At 45.9% G+C, this 22,877-nt stretch overlaps 1 protein-coding gene across 4 annotated transcripts in view; it reads left to right on the top strand.

Moving 5' to 3' along the window:
* Nucleotides 1-20,965, top strand: part of atox1 (antioxidant 1 copper chaperone) — a 37,019-nt gene extending 16,054 nt beyond the window's left edge. For 2 of the 4 annotated variants that reach the window (XM_072512606.1, XM_072512605.1), the window contains exons 3-4: nt 10,499-10,654; nt 20,690-20,965. In XM_072512606.1, the coding sequence (XP_072368707.1) occupies nt 10,499-10,623 (125 nt within the window). In that variant the 3' untranslated portion in view covers nt 10,624-10,654; nt 20,690-20,965. Of the gene's footprint in view, nt 1-10,498; nt 10,655-14,306; nt 14,350-16,562; nt 16,643-20,689 lie in introns of all 4 variants that reach the window. The other 2 variants (XR_011948387.1, XR_011948386.1) reach the window with 2 other exon arrangements.
* The last annotated feature ends 1,912 nt before the right edge of the window (nt 20,966-22,877 follow it).

Raw genomic sequence — 22,877 nt, 5'->3', positions numbered from 1 at the left:
TTAAGTCTCGGCTGCTGCTTGTTGCGGTAGCTGGTTCAGTCATGAGATGAAGCCTGCCTATAGTGCAGTCATTGCCAGGATGTGTAAATTTTTAAGTAAGGAGGGTCGGTGGGAGGTGGGTGAGTATATGCTTGGGCCTCTTGATGGATCATCCTTCATATGTGAATCCACACGCTGACTCCCATCCAGTCATCCATCCCATTGAGTACTTAGCATGGCTGTGTAAGAACTATGACAATATGTTCTGGGGATGTATTCAGCGCAGGTAAGGCAATAAATTATTGTCTAACCTGAATTGCTCAGAGAAGATGATAGGCTCCTGCTTTGAATCAAAGCGGATCAGAGGTGAGCTGGCAAGTTGGATACAGAACTGGCTAGGTCATAGAAGGCAGAGAGTAGCAATGGAAGGGTGCTTTTCTGATTGGAGGGCTGTGACTCGTGGTGTTCCGCAGGGATCAGTGCTGGGACCTTTGCGGTTCGTAGTATATATAAATGATTTGGAGGAAAATGTAACTGGTCTGATTAGTAAGTTTGCGGACGACATAGATTGGTGGAATTGCGGATAGCGATGAGGACTGTCAGAGGATGCAGCAGGATTTAGATTGTTTGGGGACTTGGGCGGAGAGATGGCAGATGGAGTTTAATCCGGACAAATGTGAGGTAATGCATTTTGGAAGGTCTAATACAGATAGGGAATATAGAGTGAATGGTAGAACCCTCAAGAGTATTGAAAGTCAGAGAGATCTAGGTGTACAGGTCCACAGATCACTGAAAGAGGCAACACAGGTGGAGAAGGTAGTCAAGAAGGCATACGGCATGCTTGCCTTCATTGGCCAGGGCATTGAGTATAAAAATTGGCAAGTCACGTTGCAGCTGTATAGAACCTTAGTTAGGCCACACTTGGAGTATAGTGTTCAATTCTGGTCGCCACACTACCAGAAGAATGTGGAGGCTTTAGAGAGGGTGCAGAAGATATTTACCAGGATGTTGCCTGGTATGGAGGGCATTAGCTATGAGGAGAGGTTGAATAAACTCGGTTTGTTCTCACTGGGACGACGGAGGTTGACCTGATAAGAGGGGCGACCTGATATGAGGGGCATAGACAGGGTGGATAGTCAGAGACTTTTTCCCAGGGTAGCGGGGTCAATTACTAGGGGGCATAGGTTTAAGGGGCAAAGTTTAGAGGAGATGTACGAGGTAAGTTGTTTTTACACAGAAGGTAGTGGGTGCCTGGAACGATAGTGACGTTTAAGGGGCATCCTGACAAATACTTGAATAGGATGGGAATAGAGGGATACGGACCCCGGAAGTGTAGAAGATTTTAGTTTAGACGGGCAGCATGGTCGGCACAGGCTTGGGAGGGCCAAAGGGCCTGCTCCTGTGCTGTACTTTGTTCTTTGAATCCCCACAGTCTTTGGGTTGGGGATGATACCAATCGTGTTTGTTAGGGAACTGCTTTTGAGTTTGACTCAGCAACAGTGAAGGTGTGTATGTGAAGGAAAAGGTGGTGGAATGGAATTTTTTTAATTTTTATTTTTTAAATATATTTTATTCAAGATTTTTTGGCCAAACATAACAGTACGTAGTGTTTCTTTTAAACAACAATAAAGCAATATAAATAACAGTGGCCAGTTTTAAACAAATAAATAAATAATATCTGAACAGAAACAAAAACCAAACTAAATGGCAACTGCCTGGTCAAAAATAAATACTCTCCAAAGATACAATCCAACAGTCCAATATACATTGCCTAAAACAAGTGCCTATACATATACAATAACATCCCTGAGAGTCCGTCCGATTCTTCCCCCCCCCCCCCGGTTGCTGCTGTTGTCTTCTTCTTTTCCATTCCCTCTATCTTTCTGTGAGGTAGTCGACGAACGGCTGCCACCGCCTGGTGAACCCTTGAGCCGAACCCCTTAGTACGAACTTAATCCGTTCTAACTTTATAAACCCTGCCATGTCGTTTATCCAGGTCTCCACACCCGGGGGTTTGGCTTCCTTCCACATTAACAATTTCCTGCGCCAGGCTACTAGGGACGCAAAGGCCAAAACATCAGCCTCTCTCGCCTCCTGCACTCCCGGATCTTCTGCAACCCCAAATATAGCCAACCCCCAGCTTGGTTCGACCTGGACCCCCACCACCTTCGAAAGCACCTTTGCCACCCCCACCCAAAATCCCTGTAGTGCCGGGCATGACCAGAACATGTGGGTGTGATTCGCTGGGCTTCTCGAGCATCTCGCACACCTATCCTCTATCCCAAAAAATTTACTGAGCCGTGCTCCAGTCATATGCGCCCTGTGTAACACCTTAAATTGTATCAGGCTTAGCCTGGCACACGAGGATGATGAGTTTACCCTACGTAGGGCATCAGCCCACAGCCCCTCCTCAATCTCCTCCCCCAGCTCTCCTTCCCATTTCCCTTTCAGCTCATCTACCATGATCTCCCCCTCGTCCCTCATTTCCCTATATATGTCCGACACCTTACCATCCCCCACCCATGTCTCTGAGATCACTCTATCCTGCACCTCCTGCGTCGGGAACTTCGGGAATTCCCTCACCTGTTGCCTCGCAAAAGCCCTCAGTTGCATATACCGAAATACATTCCCTTGGGGCAACCCATATTTTTCCGTCAGCGCTCCCAGACTCGCAAACGTCCCATCTACGAACAGATCTCTCAATTGTGCTACCCCTGCTCTTTGCCATGCTCCAAATCCCCCATCCATTCTCCCCGGAACAAACCTATGCTTATTTCTTATCGGGGACCGTACCGAGGCTCCCGTCTTTCCCCTATGCCGTCTCCACTTCCCCCAAATTTTCAATGTAGCCACCACCACCGGGCTTGTGGTGTATTTCTTTGGTGAGAACGGCAACGGTGCCGTCACCATAGCTTGTAGGCTAGTCCCCCTGCAGGACGCCCTCTCCAATCTCTTCCACGCCGCTCCCTCCTCTTCTCCCATCCACTTACACACCATTGAAATATTGGCAGCCCAGTAGTACTCACTTAGGCTCGGTAGTGCCAGCCCCCCCCCCCCCCCCCGTCCCTACTACGCTGCAAAAATCCCCTCCTCACTCTCGGGGTCTTCCCGGCCCACACAAAACTCATAATACTCTTCTCGATTCTTTTGAAAAAAGCCTTCGTGACCACCACCGGGAGGCACTGAAACACAAAAAGGAATCTCGGGAGGACCACCATTTTAACCGCCTGCACCCTCCCTGCCAGTGACAGGGACACCATGTCCCATCTCTTAAAGTCCTCCTCCATCTGTTCCACCAACCGCGTTAAGTTAAGCCTATGTAATGTACCCCAATTCTTGGCTATCTGGATCCCCAAGTACCGAAAGTCCCTTGTTACCTTCCTCAACGGTAAATCCTCTTTTTCTCTGCTCTGCTCCCCTGGATGCACCACAAACAACTCACTTTTCCCCATGTTCAATTTATACCCTGAAAAATCCCCAAACTCCCCAAGTATCCGCATTATCTCTGGCATCCCCTCCGCCGGGTCCGCCACATATAGCAACAAATCATCCGCATACAGAGATACCCGGTGTTCTTCTCCTCCCCTGAGTACTCCCCTCCACTTCCTGGAACCCCTCAATGCTATGGCCAGGGGCTCAATCGCCAGTGCAAACAATAACGGGGACAGAGGACATCCCTGCCTCGTCCCTCTATGGAGCCGAAAATAATCAGACCCCCGTCCATTCGTGACCACGCTCGCCATCGGGGCCCTATACAGCAACTGTACCCATCTGATATACCCATCTCCAAAGCCAAATCTCCTCAGCACCTCCCACAAATAATCCCACTCCACTCTATCAAATGCTTTCTCGGCATCCATCGCCACCGCTATCTCCGCTTCCCACTCTGGTGGGGGCATCATCATTACCCCTAGCAGCCTCCGTATATTTGTATTCAGCTGTCTCCCCTTCACAAACCCAGTTTGGTCCTCATGAACCATCCCCGGGACACAATCCTCTATCCTCGTTGCCATTACCTTGGCCAGAATCTGGGCGTCCACATTCAGGAGGGAAATAGGCCTATAGGACCCGCATTGCAGCGGGTCTTTTTCCTTCTTTAGGAGGAGCGATATCGTTGCCTCTGACATAGTCGGGGGCAGCTGCCCCCTTTCCCTCGCCTCATTAAAGGTTCTCATCAGTAGCGGGGTCAGCAAGTCCATATATTTCCTATAGAATTCAACTGGGAATCCGTCTGGTCCTGGGGCCTTCCCCGCCTGCATGCTCCCAATCCCTTTCACTACTTCCTCCATCTCAATCTGTGCTCCCAGTCCCGCCCTCTCCTGCTCCTCCACCTTAGGAAATTCCAGCTGATCCAGAAAGCACATCATTCTCTCCTTCCCATCGGGGGGCTGAGCTTCATATAATCTTTCATAAAATGCCTTGAACACTCCATTCACTCTCTCCGCTCCCCGCTCCATCTCTCCCTCCACATCTCTCACCCCCCCCTATCTCCCTCGCTGCTCCCCTTTTCCTCAGTTGGTGGGCCAGCAACCTGTTCGCCTTCTCCCCATATTCGTACTGTACACCCTGTGCCTTCCTCCATTGTGCCTCTGCATTACCCGTAGTCAACAAGTCAAATTCTACATGTAGCCTTTGCCTTTCCCTGTACAGTCCCTCCTCCGGTGCCTCCGCATATTGTCTGTCCACCCTCAGAAGTTCTTTCAACAACCGCTCCCTTTCCCTACCCTCCTGCTTTCCTTTATGTGCCCTAATAGATATCAGCTCCCCTCTAACCACTGCCTTCAGTGCCTCCCAGACCACTCCCACCTGGACCTCCCCATTATCATTGAGTTCCAAGTACCTTTCAATACACCCCCTCACCCTTAAACACACACCCTCATCTGCCAATAATCCCATGTCCATTCTCCAGGGTGGACGCTGTTCTTTTTCCTCCCCTATCTCCAGGTCCACCCAATGTGGAGCGGGATCCGAAATAGCTATAGCCGTGTACTCCGTCCCTGTCACCTTCGGGATCAGTGCCCTTCCCAAAACAAAAAAGTCTATCCGTGAATAAACTTTGTGGACATAGGAGAAAAACGAAAACTCCTTACTCCTAGGTCTACTAAATCTCCAGGGGTCTACTCCTCCCATCTGCTCCATAAAGTCCTTAAGCACCCTAGCTGCAGCCGGCCTCCTTCCGGTCCTGGACCTCGATCTGTCCAGCCCTGGGTCCAGCACCGTATTAAAATCTCCACCCATTACCAACTTCCCCACCTCTAGGTCCGGGATACGTCCTAACATACGCCTCATAAAGTTGGCATCATCCCAGTTCAGGGCATATACGTTCACTAAGACCACTGCCTCCCCTTGCAATTTGCCACTCACCATCACGTATCTGCCCCCACTATCCGCCACTATGGTCTTTGCCTCAAACATTACCCGCTTCCCCACTAGTATAGCCACCCCCCTGTTTTTTGCGTCTAGCCCCGAATGAAACACCTGCCCCACCCATCCTTTGCGTAGTCTGACCTGGTCTATCAGTTTCAGATGCGTCTCCTGCAGCATAACCACATCTGCTTTAAGTTTCTTTAGGTGTGCGAGTACCCGTGCCCACTTTATCGGCCCGTTCAGCCCTCTCACATTCCACGTGATCAGCCGGGTTGGGGGGCTCTTTTACCCCCCCCCCCTTGTCGACTAGCCATCTCCTTTTTCAATCCAGCTCCTCACCCGGTTCCCACGTAGCCGTATCTCCCCCCAACGGCGCCCTCCCCCCCCCGACCACCCCACCCCATACCAGCTCCCCCTGCTCCCCAGCAGCAGCAACCCAGATAACCTCCCCCCCCCCCCCCCCCCCCCCCCCCCCCCCCCCGCTAGATCCCTCACAAGCGTAATTGCACCCCCCCATGTTACTCACAGAAGTCAGCAAACTCTGGCCGACCTCGGCTTCCCCCCGTGACCTCGGCTCCCACTGTGCAAGGCCCCCTCCTTCCTGCTTCCCTGTTTCCGCCATGATTACCATAGCGCGGGAACAAAGCCCGCGCTTCCCATTTGGCCCCGCCCCCAATGGCCGGCGCCCCCAGCTCCTCATCCTCCCTCCCCCACGACATGGGGAAGAGAGAAAAGTTACAGGGTCGCAGGATTAACAACTTGGGAAATCATCTTTCCCCCTTTCCCCCCCCTCTTCACCCCACATATTCACCCCACCACTTTGTCCCAAACGTTCTTTTTCTAGCCCGCTTATTCCAGTTTCTCCTCGACAATAAATGTCCACGCCTCTTCTGCCGTTTCAAAGTAGTGGTGTTTCCCTTGATGTGTGACCCACAGTCTTGCTGGCTGCAGCATTCCAAACTTAACCTTCCTTTTGTGCAGCACCGCCTTGGCCCGATTAAAGCTTGCCCTCCTTCTCGCCACCTCCGCACTCCAATCTTGATATACGCGGGTCACCACGTTCTCCCACCTACTGCTCCGAGTTTTCTTTGCCCATCTGAGGACCACCTCTCTGTCCTTATATCGGAGAAATCTCACCACTATGGCTCGAGGGATTTCTCCAGCCCTCGGTCTTCGTGCCATAACTCGATACGCTCCCTCCACCTCCAACGGGCCCGTCGGGGCCTCCAATCCCATTAACGAGTGCAGCATCGTGCTCACATATGCCCCGATGTCCGCCCCTTCTGCACCTTCGGGAAGACCAAGAATCCTTAAATTCTTCCTCCTCGCATTATTCTCCAGCACCTCCAGCCTTTCCACACACCTTTTGTGTTGTACCTCGTGCATCTCTGTCTTCACCACCAGGCCCTGTATGTCGTCCTCATACTCAGCAGCCTTTGCCTTCACGACCCGAAGCTCCTGCTCCTGGGTCTTTTGCTCCTCCTTTAGCCCTTCAATCGCCTGTAATATCGGGGCCAACAGCTCCTTCTTCATCTCCTTTTTAAGTTCTTCCACATAACGCCGCAGGAACTCTTGTTGGTCAGGGCCCCATATTAAACTGCCTCCTTCCGACGCCATCTTGCTTTGTGCCTGCCTTCCTGGCCGCTGCTCTAGAGGATCCACCGCAATCCGGCCACATTCCTCTCCTTTTTCCATCCGTGTCCAGGGGGGATTCCCTTCTGATTTACCGCACAGTGTTTTTAGCCGTTAAAATTGCCGTTGGGGCTCCTATTAAGAGCCCAAAAGTCCTTTCCACCGGGAGCTGATGAAACGTGCGACTTAGCTGGTCATCGCCGCACCCGGCGTGGAATGGCATTTTTGATTACAGAAGATATTGTTACAATATTGAGGAAAGATATTGGCACAGATGATGTGCAATCTGTATGGGTCGAGTTAAGAAACATCAAGGGGCAAAACACATTTGTAGTGGTGGTATAGAGGTCGCCAAACTACAGTGGTAATGTTGGGAATAGCATTAGACAGGAAATCAGAGATGCATGTGATAAAGGGACATCTGTGATTGTGGGTGACTTTAATCTGGATAGATTGGGCGAGTTAAATTAGTCACAGTACAATAGCGGAGGAATTTCTGGAGTGTGTACGGGATGGTTTTCTAGACTAACACGTTGAGGAAACAAAAAGGGACTAGACCATCTTGGACTGGGTGTTGTGCAATGAGATTAGTTGGCAATCTAGTTGTGAGAGAACCCTTCGGAATGAGTGACCACAGTATGATAGAATTCTTTATCAAGGTGGGTAGTGAGGTTGTTGATTCTGAGACCAGGGTCCTGAACCTCAATAAAAGTAATTATGAATGTATGAGGTAGCTATGGTGAACTGGGAAACAGTACTGAAAGGAAGGGCAGTGGACAGGCAACGGCAGGCATTCAAGGAACAAGTAGATGAACTCCAAAAGTTGTTTATTCTTATTGGCGCAAGAGTAGAAAGGAAATAGTCTCCAAACCATGGCGCACAAAGGAAATTAGAGATAGTATTAGATTCAAGAAGAAGCATACAAATTAACTAGAAAAAGCAATAGACCTGATGATTGGGACCATTTTAAATTTAGCAAAGGTGGCCAAAGGAATTGATTAAGTTGGGGAAAATACAATATGAAAGTAAGCTGGCAGGGAACATGAAAACTGACTGAACGTTTTTATCGGTCTGTAAAGAGAAAAAGATTGATCAAAAACTAATGGAAGCCCCTTTATAGTCAAACGCGGGAATTCATAACAGGGTACAAACAAATGGCTTTGGAACTAAATTTGTACTTTGCTTCTTGTCTTCAGAATAATAATCTTTATTGTCACAAGTAGGCTTACATTAATCCTGCAATGAAGTTACTGTGAAAATCCCCGAGTCGTCACATTCTGGCGCCTGTTCGGTTACACAGAGGGAGAATTCAGAATGCCCAATTCACCTTACAGCGCGTCTTTCGGGACCTGTGGGAGGAAACCAGAGGAAACCCACGCAGACACGGGAAGAACATGCAGACTCCGCACAGGCAGTGACCCAAGCCGGGAATCGAACCTGGGACCCTAGCGCTGTGAAACAACAGTGCTAACCACTGTGCTACCACAAAGGAAGACATTAATATACCGGACGTTCTGAGAAACACAAGTTTCAGTGAGGTGCTGAAGGACATTAGTATTAGTTGAGAAATGGTTTTGGGGAAATTAATGGGATTGAAGGCAGATAAATCTCTCGGGTTGATAATCTTCATCCCAGAGTACTAAAGGAAGTGGCCCAAGAAATAGTAGATCCATTGGTGGTCATTTTACAAATTTCTTTGGACTCTGGAATGGTTCCTACAGATTGGAGGGTAGTTAATATAACCCCGCTATTCAAAAGTGGGGTAGAGAGATAATGGGGAACTATAGACCAGTGAGCCTATTGTCAGTAGTAGGGAAGTTGCTGGAGTTCATAGCACAGCATATGGAAAGCAGTGGCATAATCTGACATAGCATGGATTTACAAAAGGGGAATCATGCTTGACAAATCTGCAAGAATTCTTTGAAGATGTAACTAGTAGAGTTGACCAGGGAGAACCAGTGGATGTGGTTTATTTAGACTTTCAGAAGGCTTTTGACAAGGTGTCATAGAGCAGATTACTATGTAAAGTTAAATTGCATGGGATTGCAGGTAGTGTCTTAAGATGGATAGAAAGCTGGTTAGCCGACAGGAAGCAAAAGTTTGGAATAAATGGGTCTTTTTCCAGTTGGCAGGCAGTGACAAGTAGGGCACCGCAGGGTTCTACTCTAGGATCCCCAACTGTTCACATTATATATTAATGATTTGGACGAGGGAACTAAATGTATTATCTCCAAATTTGAAGATGATATAAAATTGGATGGGAGGATGAGCTGTGAGCAGGATGCAGAGATACTTCAGCAGAATTGGGACAGGCTGAGTGAGTGGGCATATGCATGGCAGATGCAGCGTAATGTGGATAAATTGAGGTTATCCGGTTTGGTAGCAAAAATAGGAAGCCAGATTACTTGAATGGGTGTAAATTGAGAGAGGTGGATACTCAGCGAGACCTTGGTGTCCTCGTGCATCAGTCGCTGAAAGTAAGTTCGCAGGTACAGCAGGGAATAAAGAAGGCAAATGGCAAGCTGACCTCTGTAGCAAGAGGATTTGAGTAAAGGAATAGAGATGTATAGGACAATTGTATAGGACATTGGTGAGGCCACACCTGGAGTATTGTGTGCAGTTTTGGTGTCCTTATCTGAGGAAAGATGTTGCTATGGAGGGAGTGCAGCACAGGTTTACCAGGCTGGTTTCATGGATGGTGGGACTGTCATATGAGGAGAGAATAAGTTGATTTGGATTATATTCATTGGAGTTTAGAAGAGTGAGAGGGGATCTCATTGAAACTTATAAAATTCTAACAGGATTGGACAGGGCAGATTCAGAAATACAAAAGTTAGCACTTTTCTCTCCTTACAGATGCTACCAGAGCTGCTGAGATTTTCCAGCATTTTCTCTTTTGGTTTCAGATTCAGAAAGAATGTCCCCAATGGTGGGGGAGTCTAGAACTAGGGGTCATGGTTGAGGGTAAGGATTAAATCTTTCAGGACTGAGGTGAGGGAGAGATTTCTTCACCCAGAGAGTGGTGAAACTGGTAAAAGATACCACAGACAGTAGTTGAGGCAAAACGTTGCGTGATTCAGAGAAGAAATTAGATTAAGCTCTTCGGGCTAAAGGCATCAAGGGATATGGGGCGAAGGTGGGACCAGGGTATTGAACTTGATGATCAACTATGATCACAACGAATGGCGGAGCAGGCCCGAAGGGCTGAATGCCCTCCTATTTTCTATCTATGTTCAAGTCAGGAATAATGTATGACTTTGAGGGAATGTGGAGAGTGATGATGATCCCATGACTCTGGTGGTAGCGGTTGGAGGGCTGGGAGGTACTGTTGAAGTCGACATAGTTGACATTGATTTGGACAAAATCTTCATCAAAAGATGAAATGTATAGAGTCACAGTCACCGGAGCAAGAGTTTTCTCCTCGCATACCAATTACACAGTGTTTATTGTCTGCTTTTTGATTTCTTTTAAAGATTATGCAGGTAAAATAAAATGATCTGCTATGTTTTAAAATTTGCAGATGTGCAGTTTGACATTGACCTTCCCAACAAAAAAGTTTTCATTGAATCTAAGCACAGTGTGGAGGTGCTTACAGAACGCCTGAAAAAGACCGGAAAAGATGTACAATATGTTGGAGAAAAGTAGAACGCATCTGGTAGTCTGTGTAACTAGAGAGGTAAATAGATGTTACGGGAAGAATTCTGCAACGTACAGAACCTACACATTGTCAATGTTTCTGCACAAATACGTGACACTTAGAATTTCTACCCAGCTGTCTGGACTTTCAAAAAAAGTATTCTTACAATTTGTCTTTGAAAGCTATTGTTACAATCTCTGATAAGCAACCGATAAGATTTAAAAATAAGCCAGAAATTTCAATGTAACAAATGATTAAATGCACTTTGACTCGGGGCAGCACCATGGTGTAGTGGTTGCCACTGCTGCCTCAAGGCACCGAGGTTCGATCCTGGTCCCAGGTCACTGTCTGTGTGCAGTTTGCACATTCTTCCCATGTCTGCGTGGGTCTCGCCCCCACGACCCAAAGATGTGCAGGGTAGGTGAATTGGCCATGCTAAATTGCCCCTTAATTGGCGAAAAAGGAATTGGATACTCTAAATTTATAAAGAAAAAGCATTTTGACTAAACACTATTTATGTTTTAAACTACGGAGGAGCAGCGCATTCCCCTTTCATATATATCACACAGTCAGTGGAATTACATTCTCATAGCCCGCAGCCCACAGTTGCCCCCAGTTTTCAATGGGTTCCTGTAATTTCGCTGAGTAGTAATTTAGTGACAGTCTCCAGGCACTTTCCTCAGTTTATCAGAGTGTTGCTTAAATCATCTTGTTCTGACTATTCTTCCTCAACTGACCATGCAAACTTTTTTTTTTTTTTAAATATATTTTATTGACATTTTTCAAACAGAAATTTTCCGTTTTTACAACTTATTAAAGGAATATACATTAAACGTTATTTAAATAATATATTAAACTAACAACAAATGAAAAAAGAGATAAACCAAAAAGCAAATATCAACAACTGGCAAAAAAACAAAAACACGGGATAGTACTCTTTTCCCCCCCCTCCCCCCCGGGGTTGCTGCTGCTGTCTTTTCTGTTTTTCCATTATCGTTCTGCGAGATAGTCAAGGAACGGTTGCCACCGCCTGGTGAACCCCTGAGCCGATCCTCTTAACGCATATTTTATTCGTTCCAGTCTTATGAACCCTGCCATGTCATTTATCCAGGCCTCCATGCCAGGGGGCTTCGCTTCCTTCCACATAAGTAGAATCCTTCGCTGGGCTACTAGGGACACAAAGGCCAAGACGTTGGCCTCTTTCGCCTCCTGCACTCCCGGTTCTTCTGCAACCCCAAATATAGCTAACCCCCAGCCTGGTTTGACCCGGACCCCCACCACCTTTGAAATCACTCTTGCCATACCCTTCCAGAACTCATGCAGTGTCGGACACGACCAGAACATGTGAGTGTGGTTCGCCGGGCTTCCTGAGCACCTTCCACATCTATCCTCCACCCCGAAAAACCTGCTCAGTCTTGCTCCCGTCATATGCGCTCTGTGTAGAACCTTAAATTGATTCAGGCTAAGCCTGGCACACGAGGACGAAGAATTTACCCTACTTAGGGCATCTGCCCACAGCCCCTCCTCGATCTCTTCCCCCAGCTCCTCTTCCCATTTTCCCTTCAGCTCCTCTACCATCGCCTCCCCCCCGTCTCTCATCTCCCTGTATATTTCGGACACTTTACCTTCTCCAACCCATGCCCCCGAAATCACTCTATCCTGGATCCCTTGCGTCGGGAGCTGCGGAAATTCCCTCGCCTGTTGCCTCGTAAATGCCCTCACTTGCATGTATCGGAAAGCATTCTCTGGTGGCAGCTTATATTTTTCTTCCAATGCTCCCAGACTCGCAAACGTCCCGTCTACAAACAGGTCCTTCAGCTTCCTAATTCCTGCTCGCTGCCAACATTGAAATCCCCCATCTATCCTCCCCGGGACGAACCTGTGGATATTCCTTATCGGGGACTACACCGAGGCACCCGTCACTCCCCTGTGTCGTCTCCACTGCCCCCAGATCTTCAAGGTTGCCACCACCACTGGGTTTGTGGTGTACCTTTTCGGGGAGAACGGCAGCGGTGCCGTCACCAGCGCTTTTAGACTCGTTCCCTTACAGGACGCCATCTCCAACTTTTTCCATGCCGCACCTTCTTCTTCCCTCATCCACTTACAGACCATCGACACATTAGCGGCCCAATAGTAGTCACTCGGACTCGGCAGTGCCAATCACCCTCTGTTCCTACTGCGCTGCAGGAACCCCCTCCTTACCCTCGGGGTCTTTCCCGCCCACACAAAGCCCATAATACTCCTGTCTATTTTTTTGAAAAAGGCCTTTGTAATCAGGATGGGGAGGCACTGAAACACGAAAAGAAATCTCGGCAGGACCACCATTTTAACCGCCTGTACTCTGCCCGCCAATGACAGGGGCACCATATCCCACCTCGTAAAGTCCTCCTCCATCTGCTCTACCAGTCGCGTCAGGTTAAGTTTATGTAGGGTTCCCCAGTTCCTGGCCACCTGAATCCCCAGGTATCGAAAGTTCCTTGCCACTCTCCTCAGTGGCAGAGCATCTATCCCCCTGCCCTGTTCCCCGGGGTACATCACAAAAAGCTCACTCTTTCCCATATTTAATTTGTATCCCGAGAACTCACCAAACTCTGAGTATCTGCATTACCTCTGGCATCCCCTCTACCGGGTCCGCCACATATAGCAGTAAGTCATCTGCATATAGTGACACTCGATGTTCCTCTTCCCCCCTCTAAGCACCCCCCTCCACCTCTTAGAATCCCTCAGCGCTATGGCCAATGGTTCAATTGCCAACGCGAACAGTAACGGGGACAGGGGGAACCCTTGTCTTGTACCCCTATGTAATCGAAAGTATCACGATCTTTGGCTGTTTGTAACGACGCTTGCCACCGGGGCCCCATACAAGAGTCTAACCCATCTAATGAATGCCTCCCCAAACCCAAATCTCTCCAGCACCTCCCACAGATAGTCCCACTCCACCCTATCTAATGCCTTCTCTGCATCCATCGCCACCACTATCTCTGCCTCCCCCTCCGGTGGGGGCATCATCATCACCCCCAGCAGCCTTCGTACATTGGCATTCAATTGTCTCCCCTTTACAAACCCTGTCTGGTCGTCGTGTACCACCCCTGGGACACAATCCTCTATCCTTGTCATGCCAGAACAAACTTTACGGAATCTTTAGAAGGCTGAAGGCTGCACCTCTTCAACTAGAGGCTGCCCCCCTCCCACATTCAGCTGTGGTAGCCAGCAAAGCCAAGCAGCCTTTCTCTGTCGTGACATTCATTAATCAGGAGGGAAGCCTGTAATTTGATCTAAAAAATGGCTTCCTCTGCCACCCTCCCCATGACAACGTGAAACACATTAACCTTGCATCCAGGTAAAATGGTAATTAGCTGTCCTTGATCCCAACTCCCTTTCATCGTGGAAATAATGGATGGTTTATGTCCTGATGTCCATAACCTCTTTCTTGGACTTGAAAGACTCTGAGTCTATTCATTGCAAACTCAGATTACTGTTATTGTCTCCGCAGATAAATATCTTGCACCACCTTCTCAGTAAAATAATCTAATCCTTCCTTTGATCGCTAACAACCAAACCATCCAGCCTTTCTGTGAGGCATACTTAGAACAGGTCACATTAAACCTTCATTGATCCTAAATTTAAATTTACAGCCTCAAAATATAGTAATGTTATAAACTTCGTAATTGTAATTCCATGCCTTTTATAGGAGTTCTTTAATGATGCATTTGAAGTGGGGAAAGCATTGATATGTAAGTAAAATGAGGACAATGGTTTGGATTATGCATGAAATGTAATACTGAGGGGTGGTGCAATCTGTTCCAGAGTATCTCTATCCACTATTAACTTGAATTAAACATGTCACAGAAATACTAACTAGAGGTGGAGAACTTCTCACAGTGCGTGTGAGGGGAAGGGCAGGGGAGGGGGTTGCAAATCAAGGGGGCAGCAAGAGGCTGACTTGCTGCCCTCGTACCTGTAGATATACAACACCTTTTACATTGAAAATATATGTAACTTGTCTGCAATGACTTAGCTGGGGCAATGATCGAGGTGCTGCAGAGTGCCTTAATTGACCCATTCAAGGAGGTGGTATGGGCAGAGCTCGACCTATTTGGGCCATCTGTCTGGTCGGGGAATGGTGCTGAAACCTTGGATAAGGAGGTCATAGAAGTGGTTCGGAACAATGAAATGAAAATCGCTTATTGTCACAAGTAGACTTCAAATGAAGTTACTGTGAAAAGCCCCTAGTCGCCACATTCCGGCGCCGGTTCGGGGAGACTGTTACGGGAATTGAACTGTGCTGCTGGCCTGCCTTGGTCTGCTTTCAAAGCCAGCGATTTAGCCCTTTACGCACTTTGTGTGATGGCTGCTTTGAAATGTTTGTAATGTTCTTTATTTTATGAATAAAGTGTACTTTCGCAAAACAAAAAGTGGCGAGGATCCAGTGTGAGATCAGGTGTAATGCCTGTTCTTGTCTGCTTGGATCTAAGGTGTCTCTTTTGTGGGGACCATGAATTGGATTCAATTTGAATTGTTTTTTGGAGCAAGCGAAGAGGTGGATTAAGGACCTGCCCTTTCCACTCAGCGCATGTCTTTGTCACTCTGAGAAAGAAATAACATTTCAAAAACAAGATAGAACGATTTCAGAGTGAATTGCCAGCTTTTGGGTGGCTGTAGGGAGCTATTTATTAATTTTTATAAATTTAATGAAAATGAAAATCGCTTCTTGTCACAAGTAGACTTCAAATGAAGTTACTGTGAAAAGCCCCTAGTCGCCACATTCCGGCGCCAGTTTGGGGAGGCTGGTACGGGATTAGAGTACCCAATTATTTTATTTCCAATTAAGGGGCAATTTAGCATGGCCAATCCACCTAACCTGCACATTTTTGGGTTGTGGGGGGTGAAACCCATACAGACATGGGGAGAATGTGCAAACTCCACACACACTGACCCAGGGCCGGGATTCGAACCTGGGACCGTGGCTCTGTAAGGCAGCAATGCTAACCACTATGCCACGTGCTGCTGTGGGGAGCTATTTATACTGTGTACTTAACTCCAGGACAGAAATTTGTGAGGTGACACACTTGTTCTAATCAGCATCACTATCAAGGATGCACATGACATAATCTTTCTAGATAGTCTTCACTCACAAGGCCTCTGTTGCCTCATCTTGCTAATGTAAACTCCAGCTCACATTTTAAATGGTAGTACTGTTGTTGACGACAACTGTTTTTTCGCTGCTTTCTACCTACCTTTGTTCAGAAGGGTAACTACTGCTCAAGTGTCAGTTTTGTGAGTAAAATTTGGAAGGCTGTTTAATATTGTGAAGCCTCGTGACTCAACTCAGTCTAGTCTGTGCATGTTGGGTGTTTTATCGTTTTTATTCTCCCTAGCCGAGGGCTCCGAATGCTCTTGTAGTGCCTCCTAATTTAGCACGCAAGTTTTTTTTTTCAAATGTGAAAGGAGTTTAGATTTCTGCTGCTTTTATTTTAAAACTAATGCTTGTGGTCCTTCAAGGCCTGTACCATGTAGGTGTCACCCAGTTATTTAATTGACAGTGAAGGTAGGGCTTAGTCCTACATTTACATATCTAAAGCAAGGTTAGAGATTATAAGAATCTTTTTCTCAATTATGTAGATACTTCAGACACTCTTCTCACAAGCGCCTAAACCTAAATTTATTAATTGCTATAAATTATCACATTAGGTTAATAGCCTAGAGCTTTTGTTTAGCACATTGTTTAGCACACTGGGCTAAATCGCTGGCTTTTAAAGCAGACCAAGGCAGGCCAGCAGCACGGTTCAATTCCCGTACCAGCCTCCCCGAACAGGCGCCGGAATGTGGCGACTAGGGGCTTTTCACAGTAACTTCATTTGAAGCCTACTTGTGACAATAAGCGATTTTCATTTCATTTTTTTCATTTATTTGTCCTGGATGTGTTACACATTGTGTTTGACTATAGGGATGATGTCTCTGTGCAGTTTTACTTTGGCTCTTGGGATTGAACAAATGGAGGCTTCCTTCTGTGGAAAGACCCTGAAGGTGATTGCATGCCTGACATTATGCAGTATGTCAAATTCAAACAGCCAAACTAAACTACGTTACTTAATCATAGATAGCATCACCGTGTTGCACGATGACTGAGCCCATGACATTTAGCAGTGTTAATTAATGTATATTCTTCAAAAAGGTGCTGTATCTGGTTTACAAAATCAGTATTCTAAAGATGTTATCAGGCATGGCATTACGTGCGGGCAGATGGCTACATTGATATTTTGGTCCGACAGACTTGGAAATGTTAAGATAATTATTGCTGGTGTTTTTTAAATATAAATTTAGAGTACCCAATTCATTAAGGGGCAATTTAGCGTAGCCAATTCACCTACCCTGCACATCTTTGGGACACAAACACTGGGAGAATGTGCAAACCCTTTTTTTTTTAATATATTTTTTTATTTAAAACAAATTTGTAACATTTCCAGAGAGATCACAGGGCCTATGCAAAGGGTCTTAACATAGTGAAAACAAACAGTGGGAAAGAATAAACATGTTAACAAAACATTTCCCCTATCAACTCTGTTTGCCATGCCCCACGTGTTCAACTAAACTAACGTGGCTCTAACCCTCCCCCACCCCCTTGGTTGCTGCTGCTATCGGTTTCCTGCGCCGCTCCCCGAGAGTCCGCAGCGACTCTGTCCCTCAGGGGATCCCTCGACACCCCCCCCCCCCCCCCCCCCCCGCGCTTGCCCTTCAGTCTCTGCTCCCCTTCCAGAATGTGCAAACTCCACACAGATAGTGACCCAGAGCCGGGATCGAACCTGGGACCTCGGTGCCGTGAGTCAGCAGTGCTAACCACTGTGCCACCGTGCTGCCCGCTAATGTGTTTTTGACCTGCACAAGTGTTTCTACATGTATTACGCATCCGTCTTGGAGAACTAAATGGTCCTCGTAGTGCAGGAGGAGATGGAATATCACGGACCCCAAACCAGCCTCGGTGGCTGCTCCTTCCCTAATTCATCCACGTTATTCTTTCTCTCATTTTAATTTCCTTCCACCCATTAAGTCTGCACACTATGCCTTCCATTCGGCAACCGTAAGCCCCATTGCAGGCTTAAACTCAGTGTCGGGCGGCACAGCAGAATGAAGAACGGAAACTCTATCTCTGATTTTCTCTTCCCTCTGGGCCTTCGTTGCTGTTAACCGGAAAGGAAGCCTGTCCTTTGCCACAAACTCAGCTCCTTTGTGCAAAGGTCCTGCAAAAGAAGGTTCTTTTGAAAGATAAGGACAGGAATTACTGTAGCAAATCATGTAGATACAATTGATATTTTTTAAGGTCTGGTTCCCCCTTCAGAATTATCTCTTGTTTTTCAGAAAGATTAGGACACATTGTATTTATGTGATACATTGAGAATTTCTTGATTTTCTAATTCTTCAGCAAGTTCGAGGTAGGAACACCACAAGGACATCTGACCCTGTAGCATCAAATTGTGCAACTTCATCAAGGCATGTTTGTGTTTGAGAATGCCCTATTTGGAAATAAAATTCTTTGAACTCAATGTTGGTGTTTCCAGGTCAAATGTGGCTTCTTCTGTATTGCTGTGGTGAGGTTCTTAATTCCAGCCTCGGGTGAACTGCACCTTCTTTGCCCCCACAACGTTCCGACCCTCTCAGGCACACATCAGTAGCTTGCATCCCTCAAGCTGAAATCCAGGAAACGACCATAACTTGCATTTATATATCACCTTCACCATAGCAAAATGTCTAATGCACTTCAGAGCAGACACCAAAACATATAAGCATTCATTAGGACAAGTGACCGAAACTTGGCTTGGTTTTAATGAACCTAAGAAGCAGAGAAATTTGGGGAGGGAATTTAAACCTGTTGGCTTAGACAGCTGCAGGTAGGCAGCCAGTGGGTGAATCGATTAAAAGCTGGGATGTTTGGGCAGCATGGTGGCGCATTGGTTAGCACTGCTGGCTATGGCACTGAGGACCCGGGTTCAATCCTGGCCCCGGGTCACTATCCGTGTGGAGTTTTCGTGTCTGCGTGGGTCTCATCCCCACATCGCAAGAAAGATGTGCAGGGTAGGTGAATTGGCCATGCTAAATTGCCCCTTAATTGGAAAAAAAGAATTGGATACTCTTTTTTTAAATATAAAAAAAAATGTTAATATCCAGGATGCCCAGGAGGTTAGAATCAGAGGAATGCAGATATCTGAGGATTTAAGGGCCAGAGGAGGTTGTAGAGATAGGAAGGGGCAAGGTCATGGAGAGATTTGAAAACAACAAAAATAATTTTAACATTGAAGTGTTACCAAATCAGGCGTTACAAGTCCAGACACAATGTAGGTAAATAAACACCGGGGTAATGGGTGAAGGGTACTTGGTCTGAATTAGGATATAGACAGCAGAGCATTTGTATGAGCTTGTGTTTATGCTGGGTAGAGATGGGAGGCATTGGAATAGTCAAATCTAGGGGTAACAAAGACATAAATGAGGATAGGTCTGGGTGATGTTATGGTGGTGAAAGTAGACAGTCTTGATGGTGCAGTGATTGTGTGGTTGGAAGTCATCTCTGGGTCAGAGACCAAAGTTGCAAATCCTCCGACAGAGAGAGGGACCACTGAATTGTTTCAGCACAGAAGGAAACAATTTGGCCCGTTGCGTCTGCTCAGCCTTTCCGAATGGGCAACCCACCTTGTGCCCTTCTCCCCATAACCGTTTTCAAATACGAATCCAACTTCCTCTTGAATGCCTCAGTTAACTTTGCCTTCACCACACTCTCAGGCTGCACATTCCAGTCAAACCAGACTCCATTGCTTCTTTTGCCATTTATCTTAAATCTATGTCCTCTTGTTCTCGATCCTTCCAACCGTGGGAACAGTTTTCCCCTGTCCATTCTGCCCAGACCCTCATAATTTTGAAAATCTCTTATCAAATCTCCTCTCCATCTCGGCGATACGCTGCTGCCTCATGCACTGAGGACCCGGGTTCCACCCCAGCCCCGGGTCACTATCTGTGTGGAGCTTGCACATTCTCCCCGTGCCTGCGTGGGTCCATCCCCACAACCCAAAGATGTGCAGGGTAGGTGAATTGGCCACGCTAAATTGCCCCTTAATTGGAAAAAAATTTGGGTACTCTATTAAAAAAAAAAAAAAAAAAAATTTTAATCTCCATCTTTTCCTGTCCTAGGAAAGTTGTCCCAATATTGAGACGTCAGTGGCTAGGGGACAGAGTTGGTAGCAAAGACTGAGGACAATGGCTTCAGTCTTCCCAATATTAAGTTAGAGGTGAAGTTCTCATCCAGTACTGCATATCAGAAAAGGAGCGTGTCAAATCCGATTTGTTGGATCAGTCAAGCGAACTTATGGTGAGGTTGAACTGGCTGTCATCATGTGTGGGCATTTCTTTCATATTCGAGTAGGATTTTTAAATATTTATCTCTGGTTGCACAATGCTAGTAGAGCAACAAACCATCTTTATTGTGATGTGTTTGTTGTATGCCTGAACAACTAGCTAGGTTGCATCGTGTGGAGCTATGTGTTGGCCTAACTGGGCTGGACTGGTTAGCTTGCCTTCCTGAAGGACAATGAAGCAGCTGGGTTTTTAAAGATAATCTGTCAGCTTTAATGGTCACTTTTGTTCTTGGTGTTAACCTGCAAATTTACCAGATTTCTTAAATTTAGTTTCACAGTTTATCTTGGCGAAGTTTGAGCTCGTGACCTGAGATGCTAGCCCACTGCAGTGCCAGATGCTAGCCCACTGCAGTACCAATCAAGTCGATCACAACATCTCAGAGAGAGTTAGATGAGTACTTAAAGAAAAATATTGCAAGAGATGCAGCAAAAGCAAAAAGCTGAGTAAGGATAGACAGCAGCAGTGTTAATTCGCAAGGGGGTGGGCACGATTGGCTGAACGATCTGCTGTGCTGAAATTCTGCTGAATTCAGCCCCACATGAAAGGACAATAATGCTGCCCTTCAGATCAGTCTTTGACCAAGGTGCTACTGTTCACTTGCTGCTTTCACAGTATAAAATTGCACTGTTTAAATGCACTTTGTAATAGCTATTAAATTTCCTTCCCTTTCAGAATCACTAACCTGATGGGTGAATTCAAAGCGTGATTTTGACAGTCGAATCAATGGAACCAAATTACAGAGCAGCAACAGCTGGATTTTTTTTGCAAACGTAATGAAAAGTTTTAACTGCTAATTATTAACTACTTATTGAATCGGGGACAAAAATGCTTTTCATGTAGCTGTTTGGATGGTTGCCTCCATGAAAATGCCTTCATTTATAAATGTTTAAATGTATCTATAATTATGTGCATGTACACAAATAAATGTCTGTCTTAATCATTCCAAAAGCAGTTCCTTTCAGCCTTTTCCCTCCTTGCGTTAGTCTTAAGGTACATTTTAAATTAGTACAATTGCTACAGTTCTGTAAATAGAGACATGGCAAAATGTTGTCTCTGGATTGTTCACCTGATAAACAAGTTCATAGTTGAAATTTGTTTTGATGACTGAACTGCGTATTTTTATTTTAGGTAACTTTTCTATAGTTTCTATTTTTTTAATCAATAGGATAACGTACACTGCAAATTTGAAAATGCTGAGAAAGGTCACACTAGAATCCCCCTGGGTTGACTAAACAACATTGCTGAAGTAGAGGGCGAATGAGCGTGTATTCACGTTTATGGAGAGTTATTGAATTGTACTGGATGGGATAAGGATCACTAAATGCACTCGTGGTACTTGGGGTGAGGTAGTCATCAGAAACTGTACTCCTGCAACCTTTGATGAAAACCTCGCGTTTCCTCTGCATTTTCACCCAGATGCACATATTATCTGAGTACAAGTAAACGGTGATGTAAAAATTTGGGAAGGAGCAAGTTGCATGCATAACCTTTATATGCATCATTCTCCTCTCAGTTTGCACTAGACGTACCTTAAGCTATAACTTCCATGAGCTTTTTGGTGAAATCTCTATAGTATTCAACCTAGTGCTGATAAATTGGTTTCTTTACAGATCACACTTGGGTAAATATGTAAAATCTCCATGTAATGTGGAGGAACAGCTCCACTGTAATCCTGCAACTGTTTATGGTGTGGGTTTTAATAGTAAAGATCAAAAAAATACATAAAACATCAGAAAACAACAATAATCTGCATCATTCCACGCTACCAAATATATACCAAAAGTATAATGTTTAAATTCAGTTGTATTCCTCCAAACTTGAACAATGGTATAATCTTTCTAAATGTTCTGTAGTTTATTTTGAGTTTTTAAGTTTAAATAAGAGAAATGCAGCTAACGTAGCCTTTAAATTGCATGAGAATGTGACAAACCTCTTTTGAGTAATTGCCATCCAGTCTTGAATGGGTTTGTATTCTCTGGAATTTAGAAGAATGCGAGGCAATCTCATTGAATCGTATAACATGCTTAGGGGCTTGACAGGGGAGATGTTGAAAAGCTGTTTCAGTTTACCATGGAACTCAGGATCATATCTCGGAATCAGAGTCCATTTAGGACTCGGATCAAAAACGTCTTCATTGGCTTGTGACTCTTTGGAATTCTCTATGCCAGAGGACTAAGTTGATAGATATTAACAGGATCATTGGATATGTGGATAGGATGGAACATTTGAGCTGAAGCAGATCAGATATGACCTATTGAACAGCGGTGGATCAGATTAGAAGGACCAACTACTGCTCAAGAGTAGTGTTTTTAAGCACTCGTCTATATTCTCTTCAGCTGTATCCTTTCATTTTGCACCAAACCTGCGGTCTGTAGTTTGCATGGGGCTATACATCTGCTTGCTTTTGAAGTTGGTTCAAAGAAAAGTCAGGAATGGTTCACTTTGTCCTGATACTTTTAACAAAAACAAATTTTTACCATCCATTGTTTTCCCTAGGGTTTCTCATTTTTCATGACCTTTGGTTGAGATCATAAGCAGCGAGTTCTGGCATGCTCATGAATGGCCAGTTTTGCTGCACGTAGCAAAACTAAATAAATCTGTTTTGGATGCAAGTTGCAGCATGCTAGCTGATAGTGATTCATTTAGAAACTTGGAGCTCAGGCTTCTCTTAAGCCTCTAATGAAAACACATTGCTCAAGGTCTATTAAATACAAAAAGTGCTGTTTTATAGCTTAAATTTTAAAAAAATGTAATAGCCTGCAACTTCTGAGCTTCCACATGTCATAACTGTGGGGTACCCCCAAGATGCCTTGGGCACACCCCTGGCCCTTCACGTCTGCAGGGAAGCATTGTCCATCAA

This window comes from Scyliorhinus torazame, chromosome 7 (assembly GCF_047496885.1).
Source record: "Scyliorhinus torazame isolate Kashiwa2021f chromosome 7, sScyTor2.1, whole genome shotgun sequence".
NCBI lineage: Eukaryota > Metazoa > Chordata > Chondrichthyes > Carcharhiniformes > Scyliorhinidae > Scyliorhinus > Scyliorhinus torazame.
The sequence above is the reverse complement of the archived record's forward strand: the minus strand, read 5'-3'. Positions and strand labels throughout refer to the sequence as shown.